General features: G+C 35.4%; 1 protein-coding gene across 1 annotated transcript; it reads left to right on the forward strand.

The window, feature by feature from the left end:
- The first annotated feature begins 4,640 nt into the window (after window positions 1-4,640).
- LOC139874363 (uncharacterized) lies at window positions 4,641-9,743 on the forward strand. The gene is made up of 8 exons (XM_071861804.1): window positions 4,641-5,540; window positions 6,052-6,524; window positions 6,619-7,039; window positions 7,549-7,616; window positions 8,011-8,035; window positions 8,120-8,200; window positions 8,295-8,342; window positions 9,720-9,743. The coding sequence occupies exons 1-8, from the start codon at window positions 4,641-4,643 to the stop codon at window positions 9,741-9,743; spliced, it is 2,040 nt and encodes a 679-aa protein (XP_071717905.1).
- Window positions 9,744-13,401: the final 3,658 nt, after the last annotated feature.

Genomic DNA, 13,401 nt, shown 5'->3' on the forward strand with positions numbered 1-13,401 from the left:
ATCAAATATAATGTTTTTTTCTTATAATTTTAGCCCGATTTAAACTTTAGTGTTTAAAGTATAGTGTTTAAAGTTTAGATCCCAAAACCCTAAACCGTTCGTTTTAAATGCTAAATTTAAAGTCTAAATCATTAGTTTTGAGTCATTTTATGTCTTCATCATTCATACATCATATGTATGATAACTTGCTGTGTAAAAATATAAATTCGACAAAAATAAAAATAAAAATTAGTTTTAGAACAGCTACACTAAAACAATCACCACAAGTCAATAGGCCAACGAAAAGAACACCGAAGACCTCCAACCTAACAGGAATCAGAAAACATGGGAGGCAAACGAGACCGCCCGCCTCCGTAACAAAATTGCCAACAACCCTTCGACGAACTGCCACACAGACAAACTACAAGGAAGCACAATACGACCGAGCTCCAATGCAAGAGAACGTCGCGAGGGGACAAGGCAAGTATGACGAACCTAACAACAACCGACAGACTCATCATCAAAATAAAACCAACCCGAAAATTAAAAATCGGCGACCCCCACTTCACTTTTGCCAACAAATCCAAGAATCTAAAAAAACCCAAATCCAATCTTCAAACAAGAACCAGAGTACCAGGATGGGTAGTTGTTGTTAGCTTGTCATGCATGAATGTACTTGCTAGTCATTTGCTTTCCGCCTTGTACAGTTGTACCAGTTATAATTGTTGATTTTTCAAATCTGTTGCGTGTTATTAGCTTTTTCGCAAAAAAAAAAAAAAATTGTTATGATCTATTCATCAATGACCTCCTTGTGCTTACATCTTACAGTTTGAGTTTTGACCATCTCTCAGTTTGTCCAAATCCAAATGATTCGATTTACGTCCCCAAATTCGCCACCATGAAAGACCCACAACCACCACTGAAACAACCATCAAAACCGGAACAACCACCGAATTTATACATAAACCCTCGCCATGAACCATTGGAGCTCGGCCTAATTCATTCCCTTACAAAAATTAATTTTTCTCCGATGGTTAACTAACCCTAGCTTCAAATTGTGACGACTTACTTCAGATGTTTCTACCAAATAACCAAATTAACTCCGTTATCATATTCGAAACCCTAGCGATCTAAATATAATGATCTAATTTTTTTATACTTACAGTCATATAAACGGTTGCTTCCTAGAGGCCATAAGAAATTCTGCTGCTGTTGCTGATGTTTGTGTTGGTTATAGTTTTGGTTAGAAGATGAATATGGTTGCTAGCTATATTGGTAAAATGGATGTTATCCCACATAGGTGGGAGGAAGAACTTGGAAGGGGTGACTTGGTTATAAAAGGAGTGTTAAGCCTCACTTCCAAATTGCACCAATCAATACACTTTAAGTATTTGATTATTTCTTTCTTTCTTACCCTTGTTTGAGAGTTGTATTAGTTAAATATTTTGGAGAGTGTAGTTGGCTTAAGAGAGTCGTCTATATTATTGTAACAATTTGTGATATAGTGTATTTTCTCTCTTTGGGGGCCGGTGATTTTTCTCCTGTTTTGGAGTTTCCACGTTAAATCTTGTGTTGTGTATTTGTTCTTATTTCTTTACTATTATTGTTGGGCTGGGTGGTGGCAATTAGTGAGACCGTAATTTCCCAACAACTGGTATCAGAGCGTCAGGTTTGACGGGGGTCTCGGTTATAGGAGTCGGAGTATGCTCTGTGGTTGCCACGGGAGTGGATCGTCCACATCAGAAACGAGTTCTATTGATCGTATAGGGTATCTGGTTAGACAATATTTTTCTGATTCGTAGTAATAGATGGATTTGTTAGTGGCGAGTTGTGGATTTCCGATTTAAAGGGTCCTGGCTACCTGCTACATCTTTTGGCTATTCGAAACGTGAGCAAAATCAGAGAAAGTGTTGTTTATAGGATACGGATACGATGTCGAAGTTCAGTCCAATGAGGTTTGATGTAGAGAAATTTGATGGGAGGATCAATTTTGGCTTATGGCAGGTTCAAGTCAAAGATGTGTTGATTCAGTCCTGTTTACACAAGGCTTTGAAGGGTAAACTCACCCTTGTTCCTGGCAGTGATTCTAGCAGTAAGTTCGATGAAGAAGAATGGGATGATATGGATTTGAGGGCAGCAAGTGCGATTCGTTTGTGTCTTGCAAAGAACGTGCTTGCAAATGTGCACGGGTTATCAACGGCAAAGGAGCTTTGGGTTAAACTAGAGCAGTTGTACCAGGGCAAGGGCATCTCAAATCGGTTGTGTCTTAAAGAACAATTTCATACTCTGCGTATGGATGGGGGTTCAAAGATTTCAGATCATCTAAGTATTCTTAACGGTATTGGTTCGGAACTGGAGGCTATTGGAGTTAAAACGGATGATGAAGATAAAGCTTTGAGGTTGATATTATCTTTATCATCGTCCTATGAGCACATGAAACCTATTCTAATGTACGGGAAAGAAACGTTGAAGTTTGAAGATGTTACTAGCAAGCTCCTATCCGAGGAGAAAAGATTGGAAGGTAACGGAGTCTCGTCATCAGAAGCTACGGTACTGTTGTGTTCGGATAGGCAGAAGAGAAACTCTAGAAAGAATCTGACATGCTGGAAGTGCGGGAAGACTGGGCATGTAAGGGTTAATTGTCCAGGTGGAGCTAATCCGGCAAATGGCTCCAAAGATGCTAACATTGTCTCCGTCGTTACGGAGAGTGACGAATTCTTCTGAAGTCACATCATCCTCATGGTGTGTCCGCGCCACCATGAAAAGGGATGTTCGTTAGCGGTTTCACAAATTGTACATGGGCATTGGTTTGGAGTTGATGCAAGGTGTGTGGTGGAAACTGATGTTTGTGTTGGTTATAGTTTTGGTTAGAAGATGAATATGGTTGCTAGCTATATTGGTAAAATGGATGTTATCCCACATAGGTGGGAGGAAGAACTTGGAAGGGGTGACTTGGTTATAAAAGGAGTGTTAAGCCTCACTTCCAAATTGCACCAATCAATACACTTTAAGTATTTGATTATTTCTTTCTTTCTTACCCTTGTTTGAGAGTTGTATTAGTTAAATATTTTGGAGAGTGTAGTTGGCTTAAGAGAGTCGTCTATATCATTGTAACAATTTGTGATATAGTGTATTTTCTCTCTTTGGGGGCCGGTGGTTTTTCTCCTGTTTTGGAGTTTCCACGTTAAATCTTGTGTTGTGTATTTGTTCTTATTTCTTTACTATTATTGTTGGGCTGGGTGGTGGCAATTAGTGAGACCGTAATTTCCCAACAGTTTGGCCTTCTATTTCTGCTTTCGATGGATTCTTATCTGCTATTCACAGGTCGTTTTCTCAAAACTCTGAGATTGATTTAAAATAAAAAAGATTGAACACCAACCAACTTGCAATTATCTTCATCGAATGCCATGAATATTAGTGCTTTTATGTTTCCTAGTTCATTGTCCTCTGCGATATATGTTCTCATTTTTTAAAAGTCAAGTTGTAGCTAATTAAAGCATTCTCACGCAGTTAGATGGTAATTAACAATTAGCAATTTATAATTCAAAGGCCACTTCAATTTTTTTATATCAGAAATCAGTAGCAAGTAGACTATAAAAAAATCAAAGTACAATTTCAAAAGTCTTTGTTGTTGTGATGCTCTAATTACAACAAGCCACCCATTGATAGAAAATTACTCTAACCAAATAGTGTCAGACAACCCATGACTAAGTCAAATTCTTTGGTTTATTTAAACTTAATACTAAACCTTGATTACAAAATGTGTATAGTCAACTTGTAATGAAAGCAATTCCATCTCTCCAGCTCAATGCATAAGCTATTAGATGTGAAATAAGATTCTAAAATACATATCCTCACATATAAGCATGTTCCAACTTCAATTTCAAAATTCATCTGTTTGTAGTTGACAATAAAAAATATTAGCATTCAATGGTGCATTGATCTGCTAAGCTTTGATTTTTATAATTACGGTTTGTAAATTTCTTTGTTATTTATGTTAGGGATATGATAAAGAAAGTAACTTAACTCTAAGACGTAAAATTGAACATCATAATATGTGTTAAATAATGCAACACGTGGTTAAGGGACATGGTAATGAAAATTGAACTCATAACCTCCATTTTTAGGCTTCATGCCCTCACCCTTAGTTAAAGAGAGATGTAGTAGTGATCCATAAAACCCATTATGGGATTTTATGCTTATGCTGACCCAAAGTAACTCAAAGATTTATAGAATTCTGATAAGTGATAAATAGGTCTAAAAAAATCAACGTAAACATTGGCCTGATAACAAATATAATATTTCATTTGTTAAACTTGAAAGCTCAACTTGCTTTATTGATTAATTGGTAAAATTATTATTATTTTCTTAATTAGAAAAGTCAAGTAGCTACGAGATTAATACTATATATTATGTGTATAATATATGTGTGTGTGGATACAAACAGACATTTCTTTTGTAAAATCACCTTGAAATCTCAACTTGCTTTATATATTAATTAATTGGTAATATTATTTAAAAAACTAATTTAAAAAGTCAAGTATCTGCTACAAGATTAATATATATTATGTGTATATGTATGTGTGTGTGGATACAAACAGAAATTTGCAATCCAAACTTTTGTTTCTTTTGATAAACAGATCTCTATACTAAAAAGAAATATGGAATCCACAATCACAAAGTTTAGTCACTTACAAATCCCACTTGAAGAAGTACTAGAAGCGACCAACAACTTCAATGATGAAAATGTCATCGGAAGTGGTGGATTGGGCAAGGTTTATCAAGGGTGGCTTTTGCGGTCAGGAAAGTGGGTGAAGATTGCTGCCCGAAGATTTGACCATAAGTATAAGCACGGCATCGAGTTCTTGAGTGAGCTTTATGCGATTGCTACTCTCGAGCATGAAAACATAGTCTCTATTATCGGGTTTTGTGATGAAAAAGGTGAGAAGGTCATCATAAACAAGCGTGAGGCCAAGGGAAGTCTCGAGATGCATCTAAGCAAACCAACCCTTACATGGAGTCAAAGGCTGAAGATAAGCATTGGTATTGCGCGTGCTTTAAGTTACATCCATAATGAGGGAAGTCTCATACATCTTAATATCAACAGCTATACGATTTTGTTAAATAATAAGTTTGAGCCAAAGTTATCTGGATTTGAATATTCCATCAAACATTCGATACATCGAATGGATGATGTTCACTTATCAAAAGCTATTGGAACAACAGGGTATATGGACCCAGAAAATGTAAAGACCGGTGGTGTGACCCACAAGTCAGACATCTACTCATTTGGTGTTGTTTTATTGGAATTATTATGTGCGAGGAAAGCGGATGATATGTCTCTAGTTTCACAGGCCAAACTCAACTATGAAACTAAAAGAAGTGTTAATATAGTCCCACTTAGCCTATATGATCAAATAGCTACGGTATCCCACCAAACTTTCTCATCAGCAGCAATATCTTGCTTGAATGATGAGCGAGTAAACCGTCCTGATATGAAGTATATAGTCCAGGAACTTGAGAAGGCATTGGAACATCAGCAGCCATATGAATGTTTAAATGTAAGACGCTACCCTTTACTGTTTTCCTCTCCTCTGCTATCTTCATTTATATCTATTTTATACCATTTTTTTTGTTGATAATAAGTAGTGTAAATTTGGCTGAAAAAAAAAGGGTTAAAAATGTAATGGGTTAAGTTTCTTTTTTTTTTTTTTTTTTTTTTCCTTCACTCGTAGTTCCTAAATCGAATTTATTACACGAGGCCTTTCGAAGTTTCTTACTTTGTCACAATTTTGGTTCCCTATCCAGTGACATGACCACAAAGCCACAACCTTTTCCCCTTGTGTTTTCTCTGTAAATTCTTGTTGAACTTAAATTCACATGACTAAACAACATTAAAAGTTCATTTTAAATGTAAACGCTTCAGAAATTAAGAAGATATATTTCACTTAAATATTTAACAATTTGACAAAACACATTAGTTTACAGAAAAGTCATTTTAGGAGTTGTTTCTTTCTTATGAGAAAATGTCGCATCAATTAAAAGCTTTTAATTTTTCCCTACTTGTTGCAGAGACCCAGCTTGGAAGACTTGACATCTCAAATCAGTCACTTGAAGATTAGGCTCCATGATATAACTTTGGCCACCAATAACTTTTCTCAAGAGTACTGCATAGCAGGAACCACGTTTTATGACATATACAGAGCAGAAATTGAACATTGGGGTAAAGTCAATTTTTTCTCTGTAGAAGAGAACAACAAAAGTGAATGTTCGAAGATACGCACCACTGTCCATATAAAACGCCTGCTTCCTCAAGAAGACAAACAAGGATTATTCTTGACAGAGATTGAAATGCTTACAACTTGTAAGCATCGCAATATAGTCACTTTACTTGGATTTTGTGACGAAGGTCTAGAGAAGATTCTTATCATTGACGATGCTTATAATGGATACCTTGCTGAAAATTTGGCAACCTGCATTAGCAGATCTATTCTTACATGGGAAAAACGTTTGAATATATGCCTTGATATTGCATATGGATTGAAGTACCTGCACCATGAGATGGAAGACCACAAGACAGTTATAAAACGCAGTTTTTCTAAATTATCATTTGCCTTGGACGAGAACTTTGGGGCAAAGATTGTTTGACTTTGAGCAATCGGTCTTCCTTCCTTCGAACCAAGATGCTCATTGTCTCGGTCTGCTTCGTGGCTTTCCACCTTACATTGATCCAGAATATCGTGAGTCTCGTACGTTAAAAAGAGAATCAGAAGTCTATATTTTCGGATTAGTTTTGTTCGAAGTTTTATTCGGATGGCTAGCCGGCGATCAAATGTTCATAAAGAGTAAAGTTGGGCTGTCAGATGTGGCCCGCCAATGCTTCCGTAAGGGAACAATAATGGGAATGGTAGATCCTATAATTAAGAGAGAAAGTGGTGACCACATAGATTCAATAGACACATTTGTGAAAATTGCATATTGGTGTTTGGCTGAAACTCAAGACCAACGTCCATCAATGAAGGAGGTCGTTAAAGAGCTTGAGAAAGCATTATCATTCCAAGTAAGTAAAAAATATTCGATTTTCTCTTCAGTTTTATCGAGCAATAATATTGATTCTTATCATAAAGCACTATCATTCCGAACACAAACGATACTTATCCAAAGCATATGTTTGGAAGCTCCCAAGTCTTTCATCTTGAACCCTTGTGACAAGTGTCTTGTCTATTCAGCTTGTTGATCTCCAACATGGCAGATCATGCAAGCAAAATGTCATCAACATACAATAACAATATGATAAAGAAATACTTGAATTTTCTTTAGTATCATCAATGACCAGTGTCACATCTCATGGCATAAATCCTAGTCATAAGTCATCGAAATTCAGGTACCGTTGCGGAGGTGCCTATTTATCAGTTTACAAACATATCTTTCTTTACCTACTAGTCTACTACCTTAAAGCCCTCACTGCTCCATATGAATTTTCGTCAAGATCATTGTCTAACAACTGGTGAGAAGATCTTAGTGTAATTAACCTCCTCTCTATGTTTAAGCTCTTTGACCACTAACCAGGCCATTTACCGCTTTTTCCCGTTCAACTCATCATTGATCCCGAACCTGCAACCACCGTTTATTGTGAGGTAATTTAACCAACGACCAGATCTCGTTCTTCTCGAGTGAATGTATTCCCTCCTTCATAACAAGCTCCCTGGCACCAGAACGTCGGTTTTATTACTGTCTGTCTCGTCAGGTTGGGCAGAGCGAGTCTCGAGGTGATCAATGTGTTCTATAATTTATAAGTGTGGGGTATTTTATATCACAAAGTTCTTACATGCAATGGAGGTTAATATGAAAATTCACATTCTAATGACTTAAATTATCGAGACGTGTTATTTTCACTAAGTAAAAAACTAACACCCTTAAATTATTGAGACATGTTATTTTCATCAAGTCAAAAACTAACACCGGCCGTTCGACTTGTTACATTTCATACTACTGAATCTGTTAAGTGACTTATAAGTCGTAAACAAACAGGGCTCAAAGTGACTCATTTGAGGATGTATGTATTACCTTGCAACAATGAAATTATTCTTGGGATTTTGTTCATCACTAATTAAAATTTTTTTAATGTAATTGCTTGAAGCAAGTACAATGCCAAGATTGCGACCAAGTTGTTGATGGATATGATAATTCACTAGAACTGAATATAACACGTGAAAATCCTGTAAGACTCTTCTTTGACCTATTCTTATTGTTTGTCACTATCAACATTACTAATCCAACAAATGACCTATTTATTGTTGTATTTGATCTTAAAGGAACATTCAAATTATGCAGCTGAAAGTCCTAAATGGGACAGCATGAAGGTAATCTTTTCAAGTATTTTATCTTACTTTAATTTTCTTTTTAAACTTTTTATAACATAATAGGATTAATTTCCAATTATGAAGACGATGAAATAAAAAATATGGTGAAAACACTTCTTAGACATCGCATGTATATATGCAATAAGTATTAGAATATATTGATGAATAAATATCATATCTAAATCCACTATGATATCACTTATTGGGATTGATCACAACACAACAAATCCGTACGAAGAAGAACAGATAATAACGCAGGATATTAAACGTTAAAGATACACAACTCTCGTCACTTTATAATATATCACACCACTCACAATGATAGATTGCAATAACATAACTCATAGTTGTCATTATTGAAGAGCTAGACTATCGCAAGAGACGTGGAAACACGACTCATAAACTCTTTCTTTTCATCGCTCATACTCGTCACCTCGAACCCTAGCACAACTTCTATATAAAAATATAGAAATAATATTAATTTCCCATTTTGATTACAAATTCTAAATTAAACTATCATTTTCTTCGACTCTCTATACTTTGGGAGTTAAAGTCATGCTGAACAAATTCTCACATGACTGAAATTTCCTAAAATTTCTCCAATTAAGTGGATCTCATTTCCGACAATCTTAATCTAAGGACTTTCGACACAAGGAACCCCACGATGAGTAGTAACTAATTATTTCAACACTGTATAGAATTTGAGTAACAAATCTTTACCTCACTCTTTTCTTTATATTACTTTTTAAAAAGTTCTTTTAGGTATGAGTTAATCAAATGAGACTAATCTCATTTTCTTTTTTAGGATAAAAATAAGGGTTAAAGCTAAAAATAGGCTACAAATTACACAAATGTACCGATGTCGCCCACAAACTCATTTCGGTCCTACTGTCACCTACAAACTTTCAAAAAGTGTACCAATGTAAACAAAAACTTTTAAAAAGTGTCCCAATTTAAACAAAAATGACTTGCTACCGGCTAAACTGGTTAAAATCAACACGTGTCGTTCGTGGATTGGATCTTAATTCTTAAAAAAAAAAAAAAAACCAGTTCAAAATTAGTATGTAACAGGTCAAAACTATAAAATGTTGATATTAGCACATTTTTTGAAATTTTGTAGGCGACAGTAGGACAGAAATGAGTTTGTGGGCGACATCGGTACATTTATGTAAGTTTGTAGCCTATTTTTGGCTTTAACCCTAAAAATAATAGGTGAATACTTATATAAATCACTAGACTTTTTGTCACCTTTGAACAATTTTAAACCCATATTGTAGGTTGCCTTTGTTGGAGTAAATGCAGAATTAACCAAAATATAATCGATAAGATGGAAACAATGTTGGGGCAATTTTCTCTTTTATTTATTTCTTGAAACAGGATTACAAAGATACTGGAAATTAACATACGACTACTTCTATTTAAACTGCAAATAAAATAACTATTATAACCGAAAATATTGAAGTATTTTCGGAGCACCACTTCAGTTTCTTGATCTCCAAATCACTTACTGTAAACTCGGTTAAACATTTAGTAAGTCATGATTTGTTTCATCAACTTTTTACTTCCTTAGCATACATTTGTAGAATGAGAACTCAAGTAACAAAAAACGTGTGGTTATATTCTAATGTCCAACAATTCCTCTAGCTACTGCAAGACTCTTCACCCATTATCACAATGTTGTAGGAAAATATCTTGAAGCACCTTAAAATTCGACTCGGTGATATAATAATGGCCACCGATAACTTTTCTGAGAAATACCTCCACTGGTATGAAGGTGACCATCAGGTATACAAAGCAGAACTTGAGCATTTCGAACAAGAAACGGTAGAAGAGAACAATAAAAGCGAACCACCCAAGAGACACATCACTGTATTGATAAAACGCCTCGTCACTAAAGAAGGTCGTGATAAATATCAAGAATTATTCCGTAACGAAATTGAAATGCTTACCACTTGTAATCATCTTAATATTGTCACTCTCCTTGGATTTTGTGACGAAAATTCCGAGATGATCCTCGTTTTTTATAAGCCTTTTAAGATATCACTTGGTACTTTTATAATGGATATCCACAAGCCTATTTTTACTTGGGCGCAACGTTTAAGAATATGCCTTGATATTGCTTATGGATTGGAGTACCTACACTACGGGATGGAAGACCAGAAGGCGATAATACATCGTGATATAACTTGCAACTCAATCATTTTAGATGAGAACTTGGAGGCACGAATCTCCAACTTTGGTATATCCGTATTCCTTCCTCCGTATCAAGAAGACCGTACTCTCTATCTCAAGACGAATACCGGTCCTTATGGTCACGTGGATCCAGAATATGTGAAGACGGGTAAGTTAAAAAGAGAATCGGATGTATATAGTTTTGGAGTGATTTTGTTTGAAATTTTATGGGGTGAAACGGTGCGATCACATTTTAAGGATAGGGGAGACAAGTTGCTATATGAGGTACAAAGATGCATCCATGAAGGAAACTTAAAGGATATGCTAGATCCTATAATTAAGGAAGAAAGTGGTGATGGTTTTACCCTGAATAGAGGACCCAACCAATATTCTTTGGATGCATTTTTGGAAATCGCAGTTGCGTGTTTGGTAGAAACTCAAGACAAACGTCCAACAATAAAAGTTGTAATCGAGGAGCTCCAGAAAGCGTTATTATTTCAAGTAAGTAACTGTCTTAAAAACTAAACTTTTCTTTTCGTCTTCTTTGTACCATATTATTTAGTGTCTCATGTTGACAGGAAAACAACAAAGACGCCCTTCGGATTTCACTTGAAGCTATTAAGTTAGCCACAAATAATTTTCATGTAGACAATTGTGTTGGCGGAGGAGGGTTTGGGAAAGTTTATAAAGGAAAACTTCCAGAAAGTGACAACATAATTGTTGCAAAACAATTGGATACAAGGAGTACTCAAGGGGATAAGGAATTTCGTAATGAGCTCCAAATTCTGTATAACTATAAACACGATAATATCATTAGTCTGGTAGGCTACTGTGATGAAAAAGATGCAAAAGTCATTATTTATGAGTATGCAGCCAAAGGAAGTCTTTATAGATATTTGAGTGATGCACGTCTTGATTGGATGAAACGACTTAAAATATGTATTGGAGTTGCAACCGCATTGGATTTTCTTCATACAGGAATAGGAAAACAAGCAACGGTTATACATAGGGACATCAAACCTGATAACATATTGATAACAAGTGACTGGAATGCAAAACTTGGTGATTTTGGACTTTCCTTGATAAGTGCAATAAATAATGAGACTGACTACGTCATTGATTGTGCGTGTGGCACAGAGGGGTACGTGGATCCAGTGTACTCGGAGTCACGTATCTTAACAAAAGAATCCGACATATATTCGTTTGTAGTAGTTTTATTTGAGATCTTGTGTGGGAGATCAATCTTCGTGGGTGTGCCTCTACCAATTTTCATTAAAGACAAATTTAGAAAAGGAAAAGGAAAACAAGATGAACATGTATTTGAGAAAATAAAAGAACAGATCATGCCAGAAGCATTGAGTGTATTTCAGACAATTGCGTACCGATGCTTAAATGAGAATAGAGAAAAACGACCAAAAGCTAAAGAAGTTGTGGAACAACTTAAGAAGGCATGGGAATTGCAAGTAAGTAATCATTCTTTTAGTGTAGATGGGCTTAATTATATTGTTTACATTAATGGTACAGGTTAGTAAACACCATCAAGTAATTATAGTACTTTAATATAGTTATTACTTAGTATCAAAACTGCATCCCCACTAATTATTTATCTTGTTCCTTGTAACCATAAGATACAGAGCTCAGCCAATTGGGTGTAACCCGGTTGTTAATTAGTGGGGCACAAATAACCAGAGGTCAGGGTTCGAACTCTGCCACCCTCATAACCACAATCACTGAGTGAATTAGATATGACTCTCAGATTAGGGAATTGGCAGCCAATTGTGAGCCGGTCATTGTTGGTTATTAGCCTTTTGTCACAAATAAAATACGGAGTAAGAGCTCTGCTTTTCATTTTGTATCTTTGTTGCCAAATCTACCTCCAACTGTATTAGATGAGCATCATAAGCAACGATTTATAATATCAAGTCACATTATTTTCAAACTTTAATGGAATATCATATTGCCAAAGATATATCAGCGCATTTTTTTTTTTTTTTTATAGTCGACAAAAGTTCAATGTCTTTAATGTGGCTAAGAAAAATGTGAGCAAATGACATATTTTGCTTTAAATGCAGAGGCCGAGAGGTGATGGAGCTTCTACGAGTAGTTCGTATTAATTGTGATACTGAAAGGAAACATGTTCCCGGCACCTGCATTATGCTTTATCAGATGAATGACTGGAAGTTGTGTGGATATTCAACTCAAATCATAAGTTTAAAAGTGGGTGTATTTTTTTAATTTTTTTTTAAATACTGGTAAGTTGTGGCCAATGCAAGAACAATTCCAAAAAAAACTATAGTCACCTTTATTTTAAATATCGTTTTTTGAAAATGAAATGGGATCAGTGTTGATGTTATTCAACGGTCATGATATGAAAATGGCAATTTCATTAATTCATATATTACAATTACAATGGTCAATTTCATGCTATTAATAGTAATAATGGGCTTAACTTTTATAATTTTTTTATCACTTGTCAGTTCATTGGGCATTTGGTATTTTTCCTAGACGGTGTTCTGTGGTTGTTTCGTGGTTGTTTGCATTTGGTCGTTTTGTGATGTTATCGTGGTGTCATTGTATTTCAGTATCTCTTGGTCTCAAAATAACAATAATAATTGAAGTTGTTGGGGTGAATACAATTTTTTTTCTTTCGAAAAGGCAATATTTTATAAATAAAAATAAAGCTAGCAAGAAGCTAGTAATTACAACAATTTTAAAAAATAACTCCATCTAATGACTCCACGACCAATACCTCAGTTCATAACAATCTTACAACTCGATTCGATATACACGACCTCGAATAAGTAAAAATAAATATGATTACAATCGAACAAGCTAAGAATCTATCCGCCATCCAAATCGGCACCACACAAGACGGGTTAAAGGCAAT

The sequence above is a fragment of the Rutidosis leptorrhynchoides genome, chromosome 11, assembly GCF_046630445.1.
Source record: "Rutidosis leptorrhynchoides isolate AG116_Rl617_1_P2 chromosome 11, CSIRO_AGI_Rlap_v1, whole genome shotgun sequence".
Lineage (NCBI taxonomy): Eukaryota > Viridiplantae > Streptophyta > Magnoliopsida > Asterales > Asteraceae > Rutidosis > Rutidosis leptorrhynchoides.